Raw genomic sequence first — 19,565 nt, forward strand, 5'->3', positions numbered from 1 at the left:
CAGGGTTTGACTGAACGGCCTGTAGTGTAGCACTGTCAAGAAGAAAATCTACACTTTACTCAAAACAAAATTAAACTTAAATTTTACAAAGGTCTCTTCAAAGCACAAATCTGGTAACACTGAAGTGGAGAGCTGCTCTTCCCCAAGATGAAACACATTAGTTTTTAAAAGTATCTTACCGAAATAGAGTAGCTTCCTTGTTGTGATGGAAACTTCCTCGTTGAAGGAGAGCCCAAAGCTGTGTGAGTGGGCATGTAAGTAGATACCTGCAGAGAAGCCTTCTCCATGTCATTCTGTTTGATGGCTGGTAGTGACATGACATCAGCCTGCACAACCCATCAGTTTCCTGGTCTTTTTGCTGCCAGGTAAGGATGTGCAGTACTTTTTAATAGGGACCATGTGGTCCCCAGGAACTCCCTCATCACCCAAAGCCTGCCTAGTAAACAGCAGATGGCAACCTGCTTGCCTCACTACTACAGGTGGTCCAAGGGCAGCTGATTTCCCTGCTGGGTTACCTGCAACCAATTCAGCAGTACTCCAGACCTCCCATATTTCTGTATGGTCACTCTGCTTTTCAAGAGCTTGCTCAGGGCGGCTCTCCCTGTGACTGCAGAGGACAGAACCAGCTTCTCAGGCCACTGGCAACCGTGCATTGGCACTAACCGAACCCATGGCTTTCAGCTAAGCATGTGAGGCTTGAGAGCTGGGTACAACCTGATCCTGACTCCAGCACATCCAGCAATGCATTCAGCAGCCTTGAGCGAGTCATACATTCTCTAAATCTGCGAGTAAATGGTTCTGCAGTTGTGAATACTTTAAAAGTGCTTTGAAGGCAGAGGAAGCTAAGCAGCTCTAATATACACCAATCTTCCCATCTTTTGGATTGCTATCTGTTCTCCTGTTCTCCAAACTGTCAGAGCCTGGCTATTAGCAACTCTGTTACACCACTTATGATTTTCAGGTGAGTTACAGGAATAAGAGCTCACTGAACTACTGCTTCTTTATCAAGCCAATGAGTGGGTTTATCATTTATCTTAAAAAGCAGAAGCTAACATTTTGCCGTGCTATGGGCTGTGGACACCAAGCCATCTTGTGTGTTTGACTGTCAGTTCCTCCAGCTCTGTGAGGCGAGAGGGTGAATTAGGAAGGAACATGCAGTCTGTGGTTCTTCAGTAGCATGTGTGCTGTTCAGAGGCTTTTATTACTATCTTGCTTAAATTATCCTGAACAAAATAGAGGATTTTCAGAAGTCCAGAATTAAGTATGGCTCCACACATATCAAGAACAAGACTTGGTTTTAAAGTCAGTCTTTAAAGAGACACGCAAAGAAGAAAGCTCACTATCTGCTTCACCGGATGTTTGCAAACCAATGTTGTCACTCATTCAATTCATAGAGCAGGTTTCACTGGTCTTGTCTATAGATTGGATGTATTGCTCAGAGCATCACCAGTAGTGCTGGGTAAAGCAGCATCAAGTAAAGTATCTTTCAAGGCAGTGCTCCTCACTCGTATGGTCTGCAGGGCAGGATTAGTTCCTTCCCAGGTTAAATTTGTTTGATCCTTTCCATCTGAAAAACACAATAAAGACAGACAACTCAATGCCAATGTGTCAGAATGAGATCACAAAGTTACCATTTCCTCTAGGGAACAACCACTGGAAATCCGTTTAATCCACAAAACAAATCAAGGTAATGAGTTCAGTATGAACTAGTTTCGCAGACTTGTGGAAAATGGATTGACTTATATATAACAATCTTCTTTCTGCTCTCTGCCTGCTTGTCCTTCTGGTTACCAGTACCCAGACTCCTATTCTAGCAGGCAAAGTTTCTGGTGCTACTTCTGTGCTCTGGAGCCCAATCTTAGACTAGCCCAGACCTCTCTACCATCCTTTGGCAGAGGTCTCCAAAAGTCAGAATATACTTGCTGAGAACCTTTGCATCATATTAGTTTTCCAATAAAACTGTTTTTTTGGTAGCCAGTGACTACGAACAGAGAATGAGATGTGCAAGAGGTCTGTCTTCTCTACCAGAGATTATTTTCAATGCATTTCCTAGAGTTAAACAGTGCACAGCTTATACCAATATATTTTCCAACTATTAGCAAATTGCCTTGGATTTAGAGAAAATATTATGGCTCCATCCCATATGCTTTCTAATGCCTAGGCTGAGAGCAGAGTCTGCTTCTTAACCAGTATGAGCTGTTTCTTTTCTAACCTTAGTCCCGTGTCAATACCAGGATGTAAAGTTCTTTTGGATGTAGTTCACTATGTAAATACAGGACATTATGTTACTGTTATTAGACACCTTATGTAGAAAATGGACTCTAGGTTGTTAAAGGAGATATTAAAAAACTAAATTAAAGCCTTCCTGAGTGATCTGCAAGCTGATGAAAAGAAAACAAACTGAAGAAAGACACATAGTTATCAGAACCAAAATATCCAAAGTACTAATGAATCAGTCAGATCACATCATGGCTTCATGTTTGCTGCTATTAACTGTGATGCAAGGTGTCCCAGGCGGTGTTTCAGGCCTAATCAAAGGTGTGCTGCTCCTCTTCTGATCTCTACAGCTGACCCATTGAGACCAGCTCCATCCCAGCACAGGAGACCTCAGGGGAAGCTGTGTCTCAGTTTTCCTTCCTCTCTAGCCCTGTTTGTTAGCTATATGAAAAACAACTACACTAGAAAACAGTTGTTCATATAGGACTGTAACTGGTATAACTATACTGACAATAATGGTAACCCTAATGAAGGCAGAACAAACATCACTTTTGCCAATACACCTTTAAGGAATCCCTCAAGTGACACAGGCTATACTGACAAAAGCACTTCTAAGACTGTTTCAAACAGCTTTGGTATGTATGGCAAGGCATCTACCACATTGTTTAAAGCTTTAGGCTAGACATTAGGAGAAAATTCTTTACTGTGATGGTGGTGAGACACTGGATGCCCCCTCCCTGGAAGTGCTCAAGGCCAGGTTGGATGGGGCTTTGAGCAACATGGTCTAGTGGGAGGTGTCCCTGTCCATGCAGGGGGGGTTGGAACTAGGATCATCTTTAAGATCCCTTCCAATCCAAAACATTCTATGATTCTACATCCTGACTCACATATACTTAATTTTCATGTACAGCTAGCTTGACAACCCAGAAAATGTACAGAATATCCTTCTGTGAATGTATTGGTAGAGCCTAAAGAATCAGTGTAGTTCTCTGTACTCTGTCTAGCTTTGGGAGAGGGCTGGCAGAAAATCTGAGAACTTACTCCAAAAGAAAGTTAGGAAAGAGAGTAGGTGAGCAAATTCTTTCCAAAGAAACAGGTCTTAGTGAGCCTTTGGGAACTTCATGTTCTTATGCTATTAAAACAACCAACTAACCCCTCCAAACCTCTGAAGCCCACTCTCTCAGCAAGGGAACAGAAAATGCCATCTGCCTCCAAGAAGAACTTAGGCATTCTGTAGTCATGATATATTGGGTTTATAAACATAGTCATTCTTAGTGCATCAAAGATAATGGAAAGACTTCTGTAGTGTCACAATAGTCAAAATACATTTTTGAGCTGGCAATAAGCCAGTAAATATGTATTTTCACTATGCTATCTTTTTTTTGCTCACTTGTTTGGTTCTGTTAAATCAATATGTTAAAAAAAAACATAGGAATTTTGGAAGACTGTTTAACTCCACTGCTTTTTGAATAGCATCGCTCAGGAATTCCAGGCCTCATGAGTCTCAGAGTGTCAGATTTTGTAAAGCTGGCCATAGGTTTCAACTACAGGATACTACAGCTTTTTTCTGGTTTTCAGTAAGGTCCATTTTCCACCAAACAGGGTTTCTATAGAAAGCTTAGTTACAAGTTTAGCTGAAGAATGGTATCAGCCATCCATAATCACAAATTACGAAGGTAAACACAGCTTTTTAGCATAGATTTTCTAGCATAATTGCTATATACCAACAGGTATTGAACATTTACCATTGATTTCTTGAGGAATAGCATTACATAGTTGCACCCTTACCTGAAGTAGGCTGCTGCTACATAAAACTGCTTAGATTTTTAAACAGGTTCTAATTCAGTCTTACTTTCTCCGAGTGATTCAACTGGTGGAACTGGCCTAAATGATTATAGGCAAGCACATGTAACCCTTGCATGGGACCAGAAGCCATTGCAAAATTATTTGTAGTGTATGTAAGCAAATCAGCTTCAGTTTGAGATAGTCTGGGACTGGGACAAGTCCGAAGGGGATTTCCCTGCTTTATGTAATCTATTGTTGCTTCTTAGCTTCCGCTATTCACATGGCCAGGAGGCGTAAGCCTGACACCGACGGTAATTTCTCAAACTCAATCTGAAAGCAAAGACAATGTACTCAGTGACCTACAGCAGCCTTGCAGCTTTCAGTAAACCCTCAGACACTGGCTCCATGGTATCTGCAATAAAGGTGGAACGGAGGAGCAGTGGGTGGAATGACTCAGAGGGGAAGGGCTTCCCTTACTGGCACACTTTGAAAGTGGTCAGCAGCCAGAAACATCTACGTGCGGTCCCCAGAGGTAACTCTGGTCTACCCAGAGCTTTAGTTTTACATTTCTCAATCCATATGGGGTGCTGCACCTCACACAGCATGGGTGCTGTCAGTTCAGTGTTAGATCAGTGAGAGTCAGTTACAAGACCCTTGCAGATCAGACTGTCAGCACATAGGTGGGGAGGCAAGGAACAAAACTCACCTTACCATGTGCTCAGGCAGATCTAGTCCCAGTAAAGATGTTGCCTGAAATGACAGGCCAGACAGGCAGAAGCTTTAAGGCAGGTAAGAGAAACGCCCTGCCTGCTAACAGCCTACATGGAGCTCTGTGCAGCTAAGGCCAGGCTGCTTCTTAGCCAGGTAAGCCTGGTCAGTGCCAGGGTGGGTATCACTCTCTACCCAGTGCATCGTGTTGTACAGATTGTGGTGTTATTGTTCCAAATTGGAAGATTTATAATTGAGCAACTATCCAGATTCTGAGAAACAGGCTTACCAAAAACCACAGCTAAGGAAAATATGACAGGTGAAGTAAGCATGGTGGCACTGAGGAGGAAGGAAATCTCCCTGCACTGCACTGATAAGAGTGTGCTTGGTATATTTTGTGTTCAATCTGGATAACCGGCAACTGGGAAAACACAAACTAGCTCAAGGAAATTCAGCTTGGAGGCCCTAGGGACTAAATCAGTCTGTTAAAATGCTTTGTTGGTTTTATTTATCACTACCTAATTAGCTGCTTAACCAACACATGGAAAGATAGTAGTAGTTGTTAAATATTGTTAAATAAAACAAGATGACTTTTCAGTTACAATATAACAATTCTGAATAAAGCTCATGGAAAGCCTGTCCTTCCTAGGTACTCCCAACAAATCCAAAGGAAACTGGACTGGATTTAAAAGAAGAAAAAAAAAAAAAAGGAAAAAAAAAGGGAGAGAGAAAAGGGAGAGAGAGAGAGAAAGTAGGGCACTATTGTGGAGACCTGGTTAAGAATCCAAGTCTTGCCATGGGCTCATTGAATGATCCTAGGCAAGTTGTTTCCTGTCCTGTGCTTCAGTTTTTCCCATCTAAAAAGAGTACAACAATGTTGACTTTCCTTGTAAATCGCTGAGATGAATGGCTAGAAAAGCACTAATACATTATTAATTACTTATTATTTCTGAGGAAGAAAAAGCAAAGAGAAGAAACCATCAATCTCTCAGGGTTCCTCTAGAGCCTCATAAAAAATGAAAAAGCATGTAATCTGTTACCATATAACGTGATTTTCACACAACAAACATTTGGTGAGCCACCTTTAAGAAGAAATAGCGGGTGCACAATTAAAAGAAAGTTAAAGACAGGCAGATACTCAGGAAAACACTCCAGATGGTGAAACGAGTTAGGTTGCAGAGCAGGCTCCCACAGGAAGTGGTGAAACCCCTATTGTTTGGTACATTTGAAATGGAATTCTTCAAAGTGCTGGTATATATAATACAAGGAACCATTCTGCTCTGCCTCAAATGTAGCAGTGCTGGGATGACCTGCAAGAACTACATCTACCATTTCTACAATTTTAAGAGGATTCTTGCTGCTCTGACTGTGAAGAGCTATAGGCTCTCTTGTGATCAGTCTGAGGAACATTTACTGGAGTGTAACTACATTGCGATTTTGCAGGAAATAGATTCAGCAAGCTTTAATGGATCTTTCCCATTCCTACTTCTGAGATCTGAACTTTGTATGCACAAGAAGGGGAAAAAAAGCCCCCTATTCTCTGAAAATTAGAGTGTGCATCCTACAGACAGAGTGTTTATTTCCTGTATTACAATCTAATGAAAAACTGGGTGGCTTGACTTTTACAAGCAGTGGTTTGCAGAAGAAATGCCATTATATTTATGGGAACCAAATGAGAGATCATTACGTAAACAGCATTATGAGACACGGAACTAATGTTGAAAATTTAAATGCTCTGGGTCAAACTCACCAAAATGGGAACTGGCAGCAGCATGCTGGAACATTTGGGTTTCTCCACACTCAGAAACTACTGCAAACATTTCCCGCTGCTGCTAACGCTGGTTCAGCTCCTCTGGAGGTAGCTGTGGAGGGAGTCTGACTGCTTTTGTTGTTATTGGCACTTAAAATCTTAAGATCATCTCTGAAATCCAAATTCAGAGCTTTGGGCGGATTTTATTGATACAAGTTGGTTTACTGGTTGGAGCCAGTAGAGGAATCAAAGTTTTTAAAAGGAGCTCAGAATTAGACTTTTAATACCTTCGTTTCCTCTTGGTCTTACACCTGCTGGTATACAGAAAAAGAGGCAAATTGATTCAGATGGCATATGTTCCTAGTGACCCTGTCATACTTTATTCACTTGGGCAAGATGGCCGTGGAGTGCTCCCAATGCCCTCTCAGCCCCTCTGGCTCCAGCTCTGGGGCCTGGAGCAGTGGGTTGTGCAGCCCAGCACACCTTGCCTGCTGCCTCTGCGGGGCAGGGCTGGCACCACCTTCACGCTGCCCTTGTCCCAGGCCACAGACAAAGCAATTTCCTCAGGGATGAATCATGAACAAAAAAACAAACAAGAGCTATTTAAGAAGTTTCTTCCCTCCCTGCAACTGTGCTGTCCAGTATCATATTCCTGACAGTTTATTCTTCAAGAATTTAGTAATCTAAGGTTTCAATGACTCATGTGATGAACCTTCTACCCATTTCCTGGAAAGAGCCCTGCACAGTTCTCTACCATCTCTGCCATTCTCCCTGAGGGTCTCATTCTTGCTAGATTTTCATATAGTGCATCTGTCCTCCATTTTTGGGGCAGAGAAGGGAGGGAAAAATATCCTGAGTGCACCCAAATTTGCTGTGTAACAGGAAAGGGACGTGGTGAAAGAAACATCTGGAAAACAAAGACGGGCACTGAACCAGACAGTGTCTTTTGGAAGTAGCTGCCTCTTGGGCTGAATGCTGGTTAGAAGAAAAGGAGCCACTGTAGGAAGAGCTGTGTGGTACATTTACTAGGACTGTACCCTATAAAATGAAGATGAAAAAGATTTGAAGGCTCTCTCAGATCATTGCCTGGGTGGGTGTGACTCACCCTGGGCAAATGCCACTGATGACAAGTACCCTCACACAAACTATTGAATGAATTGTGCTGGATGGCAACCAAAGTAATCATGTTACACACTTGGGCCAATCTGAAAGACACTTCTGTGCAGAAAACAACTGTTCCTTTCCCTGATTAAAGAGAAAGTTTAAAAGCTGCTCACAGACAGCTTGAAGGACACTTCAGCAAACTCTGATCTAAGCAGTGCTGTGCTATGCCTGCAGCAGACAGCTGCCTAGCCATCAGCAATGCCCAGAACATATCTCCTAGCCCTCAGAGAAGTGCTACCTCTGCATATTTATGTTACAGGGGGGTCTGGGGCTCTTCTTAAAATATTCAGAAATGAGTGCGAGTGCAAACCATGAACATCATTACAGAAGTGTGAAACAGCTCAGCAACAGTGCTGGGACGTGCTTACAGACCTGTGCCTTCTACACCTAAGTCGGCAGACTAAGTGAGCACCCTGCCTTATTCTAACTAGCATTAGGGCTAGTTAAGGGATTTGTAGATCTGTCTGATGGAGGCAAGGCCAACATATCCAGCATTCTTAAGAGGATAATTTCAGTGCTCAGTTATGCCAGTATAACTGGCATGTATACTGGTGCGTGTACATATATATATACAAACACACACATACATATACATGTAAGTATATACACACTGATATGCATTCCAAGCCTGTTGCCTTTAAAGGGTTATGGTGTCAGGTCAAAGCTGGCCTGACACTCCTCTTCTTATAAAAAAAAATAAACTTCTACAAACCCTGATTCCAACAGAAATGTTTCCATGATTTATTTTAAGAAGGGAACATTCCCCTGCAGTCCTCACCGCAACCCAAACATTGCAGCACTGTGCAAGACCATGAGAACCAGAGAGGAAACTGAAGAATCTGTTTTCACTGCTATAGAAGACAAATACAAAAAGTAAACAAAGAGCAAATGCAGTGACAAAGAAATTTTATTTTAGTGGTGTTATCTGTAGTATGGCAAAGGAGAGCAGACTTGAAATGTGTATGCTTTTCTAGTGAGTTCTACAAGACGTGACACTAAATGTGAGATGGGGACTTGTGACAGCCATCTACACTGTAAGAAAGAGATTTATTTTTCTTTGGTTGGTTCTTTCTCCTCACACCTTGCCATTCACATCTGAGAAACTGAACAGCAGACTAGAAGAAATTGCCTTGCTGTTTTCAAAGCTAGAAAATAATTAGAAGCTTGGAAAAGCTACCCAGGGAACAAATTCTTTGTAATGGGATGAGTCTTTTCTCTAAATATCTGGAGCTCTCTATTCTACAGAAAGAGGAACCTGCTTTCAGTGCTACTGCCTGTTTCTTTGCCCAAGTTTGCAAAAAGCAGCACTAGGAGAAGAAAAAAAAAGGGGCATATGGAGACAGAAAGAGCTACTGAGTGAGCACATACTTTCCTGATGTAACTACTGAATGCATGGCACACACACGTGCATGCAGACATCCATACACAGCACACAGCTTCTCAGTCTGAAAGGTCTGTGTACCAAGGAGAGAGAAAAAAAATCATTGAAGCTTGCCCAAAAGGGACTGTAAAGACAGTTCTAGTGGCAGATAAGTGATTTCACCAGAAAGTTTTTGGAAGCCATAAACAGGAAATGGTTAAGTAAAAGCAGGTGGAGCATGCTGACTGCAGGAAATAGCTGAGCCTCTGAATGGATGCAAAAAAACCACTCCTCTGCTCAGCCCTTGGCAGACGCAATACACCCACTTTTCCTTCTCCTGGTCCTCCTCCTCTACCCTCATCTCCCCAGGCTACAGAGTATCATAGTCTGCAAACATCTTTTGCTTGAGTAATAGGCTCTCCTTGACTTTCAGAACCAGCACGAGAGAGCTGGGAGGTTCTGTGTAGAAAGCAAAAGGCACAAGAGACCTGCCTACTTTGAAAAGGATGAGTCAGAAGTATCCAGCAGTACCCATTGCTTGCCAGGACTTTCTGGTCTGAGCAGCCAGAATAGCGTCTCTGGCTTCTGCCCTAGGTGCTGCAGTCCCGAGTGCATTTAGCGTAACAGTCAACCAGAGAAACATTAATCCTATCACCCCTTTCATTCTAGGGTGCTCCCAAAGTGTTTAGCTGTGGGAATCATTCTCCATCTCTACTGAAACACAGTCCCTTCTGGGGCACAGCACTGCAGCTGTTTAATAGTTCACAGCAACATCACACAAGCAGATGGAAAAGAAAGCAAGATGTGTAAGAAGCATTCTTTCCACTTTTCTTCTAACGCTTCCTTTCTCTCCTCTTTGTCCATAGCAGTTTGTGCCAATTCCAGACAACTCCAGATGCATGTCTTTCCCACCAGTATCTGCAGACTTGGCTCTGGAGACAGTAAACTGCTTGCCAACATACTGCCTCCTGGTGCTTTCAGCCCCAAGGGTCGAGTTCCTGCTGCCACATTCTCATCCCTGGCTCTGCTGCCAGACATGCTGTGGGATGGAGGGCAGACGTGCGGGTAAGGAACAATTGTGCTTTCTTCTAGATTAGTACATCATTGATGTAAAATTATTTAACACAGACAAGATATTCACCTTCAAAGTACACTAAACAGTCACATTAAAGCCCTGAGGAAACTTAAGAAAGGAGCACACAAATTAGTTGGAATAATTTTGACCTTGTCTACATTTTAAGTATTAGATGGTACAGCTATGTTGGCAAACTCTACTCTTAGATATTTCTCCTCGTCTCCTGGATTTAAATTGCAAAAAACCCAAACTGTTTCTTCTTATATTCTGAACAAAGAAAACACTAATAGCAAATGTGCTTCTATGGAGTGAAAACTGCGCAAACAATAAGTTTTTTCTGGTAGAGAAATTTTGTAACTGTTTCTTGACATTGTTCTTTTGGCAAAACTTACCAGGCATTATTAGGAGTTCAAAATTCCACTGCCTTTTCTACAACTTTTAAAACAGTAATTAATTTTTCAAGTTCAAACTTTAAATCCTAGTTTAGATGGGGCCTTTGGGAGTAAGGTTCATACTCCTCCTGCCCAGTCTCCAATATCCCAAACTTCTGCCCAGGTCATACGTAGCCAGGGGTGTCCTGGCACAGTTGTGACCCAGCAGTCTGCACTGCTGCTCCCATGAGAGGAGGCAGGGGGCACTGCCTGGGCAGAGCTTGGTGTGGTACATTCTGCAAATGCCACCAGGCTTGTCTAAGATGTCATGAGGCATAAGTGCATGGAGAGGATGTGTACTATCAAATTCAGGTGGGTGCCAGGACAGCTTCCAGGAGTTAAAGTTTGGCACTTACCTTTGGAAAAAAAGATCTGTGATTCATATAAATCTAAGAAACTGAGAGAAAATAACTGGAATGAGCTGAACAAAAATAAACAGGTATGTCTTCCCTGCTCCATTCATAGTTTCTGCTTCCCAGCACCTTTTTTTTTTTTTTTTTTTTTTTCCAGAAGAGTTTGCAGCACACCAGTAAGGTCGCAATAGGCCATGCATCTTGCCTTTCTGCTGGCTCCATTTTGCTAAAACATTTAAATTGGTTTTCATTTATCCGTAGTTTATTGAATGTAAACTTACCACATTAAAACTTTACTGGGAGACACTGGATGTTGTTGATCATCAAACCATACAGAATGTAAATTGCATATAAATTGACAAGAAAAACTGTAGGAATGAGGTTCCTGGTATAATTACAGTTTGCTGAGAAAATTGCAGCCCTCAGCAGCAATTCCTTTAGTGCTAGAGACAGATGCTGCTGAGGTCTAATCACAGCCTTCCCACTAACCAGGCCCTGAGTCTCATCTGTCATCAGCTGAGAGGCCGCTGGCTCCCACCGCGTGTGAACCCGAGCTGCTTGGCCCGGTCCCCTCCCCTCGCCCAGAGCCAGGCAGTGCCAGAGGGAGGGCATGTTTCCACTCACTCCTTGCCCTCAGCTACAGCGATACTACAACTTCAATGCCCTGCTTATCTCTCCTCCAGGCCTACTATCACGGCTACTCAAAGCCTCGCTGGAAAGGGCTCAAGTGGTTGTTTTCAACTTACAATGCCACATAGTGACTGCAGTTCAAAAATACAATTTGAGCTGAGATAAGTTGAAGGAGAGGCTTAATGAGAACAGCCTGTGGCTAATTCCTCCTCCCAAAACCTATGGTATTTTCTGCTAATCAAGCGGACAAGGCTGCACTCAGTGACGGATCATATAACCTCCATATGTTAAAAACAACAACAAAACCCAAAAGAGTGTGAGTGCTGACAAGCACAGAAGTAGGAGGAAGGGGGAAAAGCAGAACTGGGTACATACAAAAAGAGCTGGGAGAGAGCATACACGTAAGGACAAACTGAACATATCTCTCCTGTGTGTTACACACAGCTGCCACTGCCATGAAATGTTTTGTATCTGACATTGAAAGTGCACAGGGCCACATCTCTGAATCTCTCTGTGGTGATGAAAGAAGCTCAAAAAACAACCGACCTTGCCAGGTCAGAAGTGCTTCTGTGCAGACAAAAGTCACCGTTGTACTGGATTAATGTCTTTAAATTGGAGTCTGGTCATAGAAATAAACTGGCTTTAGAAGGCTCTTTCTAAGGCATGTTACTGTATCATGAATGAGCAACTGGTAAAGTCCTCAAGCTTACAGCTTGACGCTTACAGCATCTCTACAGTTAACAGGTGCCCCAAAGTAGCAGTGGAGATGCTAGGTTTGGGAGGCATAGACAGAGGCAGAGCTGCTTACAGGGGCTCTGTTTTGCATAAGTAGCTCTTAAGAAATGTATAAGGGAACAGAGTAGGTAATAATTTCTGGTCAGAGGCAAAAGCATATTAAACCAGCTGACTGTCTTGGTTTGAGCCACTGACTTTCTGTGCCAGCCTCTGGTCAACTCAGTTTCTTTGTGTTCAGCTTTTTCTGAATCTGCATATGATAGCTGGGCACACATGACAAGACTCACCAGATCTCTGCAGTAAAGGGGAGCATGGCAGCTTCTCAGCCACTGCCAGACTGAGGGAAATAGAAAGCGTAGCACGATCTATCAGAAGGAGGGGAAGGAGTGACTCATACAGGAAGAAAAACAAAGCAAAAATGAACTTAGGGTATAAGACAAGAGGCAGACTTTTGGCTGTAGATCGGTTTTCTTGCACTCAGAAGGGTGGGTATTATGGTAAGAAGAGTTGTACTTGACAGTAATGGAAGTCCAAGGAAGTTTTATTACAATTAAATGGCAGCCAGAGGCCAACACAGAAAATAATTTTTAAGGCTAAAATCAAAGACAGGAAGTGACTAAGTAGGTCAGAAGCTGTGGGTAGTGAGCTGGATGGATTAAGTGGGACTTGGAGCAAGCAAGTTAGCTCTGCTAATGACAAGTGATAACACTTACATTGTCACCATGTTTAACAAATCTGACTCCAGAATCACCATCAAGATCTTCATAGCAAATCAGAGATCGCAGATTTCTAATAGTATCTACATCAGAGCAGATACTATATGTGTACTGTATGTGTTTAAGGGATCAGTTTTACAGTAACTTTTTGACCCTGTCAAGCTTCCTGTAAATAGTGTGCTGTTTTATCTGAAAATAATTTCTTCTTAAGGAGCTAGAAAACATGAAATGACTAATAGAAACCGTCAGACTCTGAGAAGGCCTGCTACTGCAGGCTGAAAAGACACATGCAATGGAGAAACATCTTTCCACTCCTAAAGTCAGTAAGTCTTTGGTTGAACAGCTTTGTTCACATCCAGGGCAGCCGGAAGAGAACAGTCACCTTGTATTTTTATATCTTATGAGAAAACCCCAGATTGTATGTGTGCACTGGGACAGTTCAATGTGTGTCTATTCCAACTTCAAAGAGGCTTTCAATGCTCTTTCAGATGTAGGGTGTGAGGAAGGGTGAGAACTGCTGAAGCTAGCCCCATCCTCATTAAATCTTTGCCCTCTCTGGAGCAAGCATGCAAGTGGAGAGAATAGAAGATATGCATGAGCAACTGAGCATCTGTGATCTCATGACCTTTGACTGTTGTATTATGGGAAATGTTTCTTCAGTTGCTATGCTTTCCTAATTCATTTGTATTTTCCTTCAGTGACTCCCTTGTATTTTCTTTGGTGCTCCTGTGTAATGGTTTCAAGGAACCACACATATCTCCAAGTTAAGCATGCATACAATAGCTTTAATTAAATGTTTGCGAGTATTCCACGGAAATGCAAGGGAAAGGGAAAGCAAACAGTTTTGTACTCACTGGTACCTACCCCTTCTGAGCCCTGGTTTGGGTGGAGGCATCTGCACCACTGCCCTTTAAGTATATTTCTAACCTATTGTGAAACGAAGGCCATTGGGTCCTGCTGCTCTGCACGTAAGCACTTCAGGCATTTCATTCCCATTAAAAAAGCTATAGATCACCGGTGAAAGGTACAATCCTGACACCTTTTAGGCTAGACTAGAAGAAAAATAAATTAGGGTAGACATTCTTTACACTTTACTCCGATTAGAAAAACTGGAGAATAAGGTTAAAAATATCCTTAACCTTTTCCTAAAATACACTAAGATGCTAGAGGGAGAGTAGCATAATAGCAAAGGTTTTGATCTTCGTCAATATTCTGAAATCAATCTTCTCTGTTCTCTGTGCTATTGGCACAATGTCAGTCTTGGTGCCATCTTTTAAATGGAGATCTTTGCTTCTTTTACAAGTAGTTAACTGCATCATTTTATATATAAAGAAAGCTGCAAAGAATGTTTTGTTTCATTTCAGGTATCTAAAATAAATATACATGAGGGAAATGAAATTTGGAAAGGGAACTTTCATCATGCAACAATGGAGGAATAAGAAACAGGATGCAAAGTTTATCAGTTATTTAAGTCAAATACAAGACAATTTTACAGCACAGAAAGTACTGAGTTTGTTTAGAGGAAGAATCTTTCTCTTTTGTGATATGGAAGAGTTAGCAGCATGTGCAAGGATAACCATGAGGCCTAACACTAGTGATTAGTATTACATAGTACTAGTGTAAAGCATTTGTCTTGAGTTTTTCAAAAACTGACATTTTTTATTTCAAAGTTAACACAAGCTAATTTGAAAACACTTTGGCCTGGTTGTACATATTTTATTGCAAATCTCTCCACTATTTCTCAGTAACTCCCAGAGATAACATAAATCAGAAGATATAAGAATAATTTTAAGACTGGAAAGAAAAAAATAAAGGCCAGTTTGATGAGAGAATAAAGAAATCATACTTCTAACTTTGATCTTGGCTACTTCCCTGTGCTGAGACCAGAGGCATTGACATTTTTTGCAGCCTGACTTGCTGGTTTTCGACAGGCACTGAGCAGCAGCTGGACTAGCTTTGCTGGAGCTTGAGCCACAGTGACTTTTCAGAAAGGAACAGAAAGCATGGGTTATTTCCCTCTAGTAACAAGGCACAAATGACATCAGGGTTGTCTGAGAAGACTGAGAACTGCTGACATTAGTAACAGGAACTGGCAACAGCAAAAGAAAGTAAGAGTGGGATTAATAGCAGTCTTACAAGGCAAAGGAAGAAAGGAGAAGGCCACAGAAGATCTAAAATTTGGAGCAGCTAACAAATGCTGACAGAGAGTTGTCCTGTTTGATTTTCCTCAAGGGCTTATCATTCCCCAAGGCCCACATTCAGGCCAACATAAAGATTCCTACCATTATTTTTGAGATACTCTTAATGAAGATTTCTACTCTTTGCCCCTCTCTTAAACTGTCGTCTGCATTTCCACTGCATCTTTCTAAAGCGCTTCTTACAGTTACATCTGTTTTTGATGATAGCTGGGAGTGAAAAAATCTTTGTTCTCAGAGGTATGTGAAGAAGATGGTTGATCTACACTTCACCCTTCTCCTTCAACTCTCCTATGTCTGCCAGCCCATCAGTTCAGATGGCCCAGCACAGTGTAACAAGGACATAGTGCAATGGTGCACAGAGAGCACACAACCTGGGTTTTTTTGGGTTTCCTGCTGTGATTATGAAGGGTTTTGATTTTTATTTGGTTTTCTGAATTACTCACTCAAGCTGTCCTGATCATTCTGCTCCATGTGAACAAGGGGCGGCACATACTCATGGTTGTAAGTTCAACAGCTCCACCAGTTTAATTTTTAATCATTGCCTTATACTTTTCTGTATGTCAGTTACGTTTTTTTTGCTTAGTACTGTTCATATCTCCTGTGTCAGTCTTCTAAACTAAATGACTGGCAGATTGACCATCTACTAAGCTGCAGTTGTGAAACTCTGTCATCAAAACCCGTTAGTCTTTTGCTTCCTGTCCTATCAGGTACTCCATGGACTATTTCTGGTCTTCTAGAAGTGACAGCTGATTTCTATCACCAAGGCTAAGGCCGGGGAAATCAATGCCTGACTTCCTCCCAGGAGAATGAGTTTTTATGGACCGCAGTTAGTTTCTATTTTCACTATACAAGTACCAAACATACCCAGCCCACCTACACAACACTAGGCCTATAGGGATGATGATGCAGCAAGCTTAGACTTTGGGCCACCCTAAGTACATTCAGACTTCTCTGATTCTTCATGTTCCACTTTCCTTTAGTAAATGATAACTACATTTAGTTTCCAAATACACTATGAGCTTGAAGCTAAAGCTCAAAGTTCAGAGCAATAACTTAAATCTGTGACCCAAATTCTGTGTAATTTACTGAAAAAGGCTCCCTAAAATTTTCTGCTTCCTTAGGATGAGAAGTGAAAGAGGAGAAAACAGTGATTAACAATTTCTTTACAACTTCTTTTTATTAGTCAGTTCTAAAGTAGGACATTTCCTCCCTCCCCCCAAAAAAGAGTCTTATCCCTGACAGAAAGCAGCTGCAAGCATGGTGGATTTATCTGTGCACTGCGACTGCAAGTGCTCACACTGCTTGTCACCCTGTTGAGTCCCTGAACAGCCTAGGCAACAAGAAGACAGAAAGATTGAAAAATGAGGGCAGAAATACTCGGCAGGGAGCCGGTGAGACAGCAAAGTCACAATGGTGGAAAGGAGAATGTAAAAAGTCAATCCCAGGTGTAATTCCTCAGAGGCCAGATACATGTTGTGAGAGGTGTCATTCATCTAATATTTATGTTATGTTTTCCCCCACTGAACTTTAATATAGGCCTCAGCCAGCGAAAGCTGCATTCTCTGTAAATGCCTTGCACAGCCTGTTGTTGCCTTTCCAAGTTTCTTATTCAATGACACATTTTTTCCTTGTTTTTAAATGCTTTCTGGATTCTTAAGACAAGGAGTTTTTAACCTAACAATAAACCACCTGCATTTTATTAAGACTTGGGACTTAAGTTCCACCTCCCTCAATTTTATGAAAGTATTGCATTAGGTTAACCCCTTCACAGTCAGTTTTGATCTGAAAGTTAAGCTATATGTCTGCTAAATATAGCACAATTCCACAGTCCTACACCGTATTTGGAGGAAAGGAAAATCAGTTCTGAGACAGTCCCAGAGGACTCTACTCAATGCTGACTAGCAAGGGGTTCCAGAACCCCTAAACCACAGCTGCAAAGTCCAGACCCTCTCTAAAACAACAGCCCTGCATCAACCTGTCCACTGTCAACATAAAACTGAAAACTAAAATGGTCTTACCACCTACTCGTTTCAAGAATGAGATTTTTGAGTTGTATCATACAAACTTAATTCAACTTAACGGGAAAATGTATAATTCTCCCCATTCCTTCTCTTTTCTCTCTCATTACATTTTATTAAATAAGGAGTGGAGCAGCACTATAGAGTCTCATTTTTGTGCCTGGACCTCCAAGTATGTTATACTATAGTAAATTAGAAAAATGGCAGCATGTGGATGTGAAGTTAGTGCCCAAAATTTATGAGGCAGTTTAGTAGAAGGGCTGATAAGTTCAGTTGTCAATGTACTAAGCAACTGCCCTGTTCCCCACTTAATTTACCTTTTTGATAAGCAATTATTTGCTAGGTCCCCTTCACACACAACACAGAAGCATTGTACTGCAACAACAACTGTTAGCTATTTTACCAAATATAATCAGTTCACTGAAGACAGGAGAGAGTAACTTATTGCACCCAGCTAGGGACTGAGGATCTGCACACCATGAGTTCTGATTCCATCTCTGTTGCTATCTATGTGCTTCTGGGCACGTAACTTTAGTTCTTTATGACTCAGCTTCCCATGTATGCAAGAGAGAGTAATTCTTCACAGCCAGCAGGTGAATCAAGAGGTCATAGACTTCTGAGGTTATTCCTGGCTACTCATTCATCTTACGACTTCAGTGGCACACCTACACAGGGATCATTGTACTAATATGCACCAGACCTGTGTAAAGAGAACAGGTACATAAAAGATTCAGAGGTTTGGAGATACTCAGATACGATGGCTATGGAGCCATATAAATTCCTAAAGATGACCAGGTAGGTAAACAGAGAAATATTACTTGCTATCCAAATATTGGTCAGGTATAATTAATTCTGTAAGTGGTTATTATTTATTATACAGTCTGATGTACTGGATGCTGGAGTGATTTATACTAATACATCCCTACAATGCTAGTGTAAGAAATATTATCCCGTGCTGTGGTACTTATAAAAGGAAATGCACAAAGTCTACATTGTTCTTGTCAACAAAAAAATTCCATTTATTCATACATGATTTCAAAATTATGTAGGTATCAGTAATCATTGGAAAAGGCCTTTATAAACCCACATCATGACAGAGCTACTCTTAGGGACATAAAACTGTCACAGTTACATAGAATGTCATATGATGTGGGGATCCATTAGACCGGGACGTGTAGCGGTGTGTGCTTGTTGTGGAGCTTGTGTTGCTTGTTGAGGAGCACAGCTTGCCTTTCATATTTGAGTCATGACTCACAAGATTCTTACTTTTCCATTCAGTGTAAATATGCATGGAAAATAATTCTGGATTGCTTTCAAAAATATATGTAAACAGCTTTTCAAAGTCTGTCTTAAACCAAACTGGGATAAATCTCACATTTATTTGAGTTTACACCCTTTAACTAGCTATAGGAAGCTGTGATTTACATTGCTGTGTAAATCACATCTGCTCATAAGATGTGGTTTGAAAACACTGCACATCTGTGGTATCAAATGTGTGCAAATTAGAGAATTATGTGACATTACAAGTCACTTACATGCAAATGTAAGCTTCATTTTTGGTGCAGTATTTGAAGTCACGTTATTACGTAGCATAAACTACAGTAATCTACTCTCTACTCAGACAGCAATCCAAACAGGGATTTGGTATCCCTTTACAGCAAGTTTCACATAGCTGTATAGTCAGGAACTCCAGTCAGGAATTTCAGTTACAAATTGTTATGTGCCCTGAAGCATGCTTATGGCTATTCTTTGTAGGTGGCCTGGTCACCGTACTCATTACTTTTGAGTAAATAGAAGTGGGGGGTTCCATTTTGGAGTTCTATTTGTTAATAGAAGAGGTATTTTCTTTGCTGCAATCTGGCAAAACAGAGTTTTTTCAGCTTTACTTTCGTTATGTATCTTGGGGTTCTTTTTGCAGTTGGTACCAGATTGACCAGAGCCATCATTTTATAATCCAAGATCTAGAAGGAGGGAGGTTGCATAGTCCATCAGTCACAGGGTCTCCTCCAACATTAGAAAAGGCGGTTGTTCCCTATGCCAGGTTTGCTGGGTTTTTCTTTCTCTGAGTATCTCAAGAGAGTGTCAGCCAGATTTTCCTTCTTCTATTTCATAGTCTTGCTCCTATTTTCACTTCTTTTTATATAAGTTCTTTAAAAATATAATCATAAGAATGTTCTGCTTTTTGGTCTTGACTGTATTTTCCTTTAGACAAATACTTCTACAAAGCTTTCATCAGAAGACTCAACGTTACTTACAAGCACCATTACTGAAGCCTGACAAAACAATTAAGCAGAAGTTATTATCATAATTACTTTTAATAATAAATTACAGATAAATTAATACACAACTAGATCAAGGTTGTACAGTGAATTAATGGTAGCAGTTTGAAGTGTAGCCTAGGAACTTTGACACCCACGCTCCTGCT

General features: G+C 41.4%; 1 protein-coding gene across 1 annotated transcript in view; it reads right to left on the reverse strand.

Moving 5' to 3' along the window:
• Window positions 1-1,415: 1,415 nt before the first annotated feature.
• RAD51B (RAD51 paralog B) overlaps window positions 1,416-19,565 on the reverse strand; it is a 392,370-nt gene continuing 374,220 nt past the window's right edge. Inside the window, exon 10 of the mRNA XM_010007683.1 lies at window positions 1,416-1,567. Within this exon, the coding sequence (XP_010005985.1) occupies window positions 1,416-1,567 (152 nt within the window). The remainder of the gene's footprint in view (window positions 1,568-19,565) is intronic.

This window comes from Chaetura pelagica, unplaced genomic scaffold, assembly GCF_000747805.2.
Source record: "Chaetura pelagica isolate M959 unplaced genomic scaffold, ChaPel_1.0 scaffold70, whole genome shotgun sequence".
NCBI classification, from domain to species: Eukaryota; Metazoa; Chordata; class Aves; order Apodiformes; family Apodidae; genus Chaetura; species Chaetura pelagica.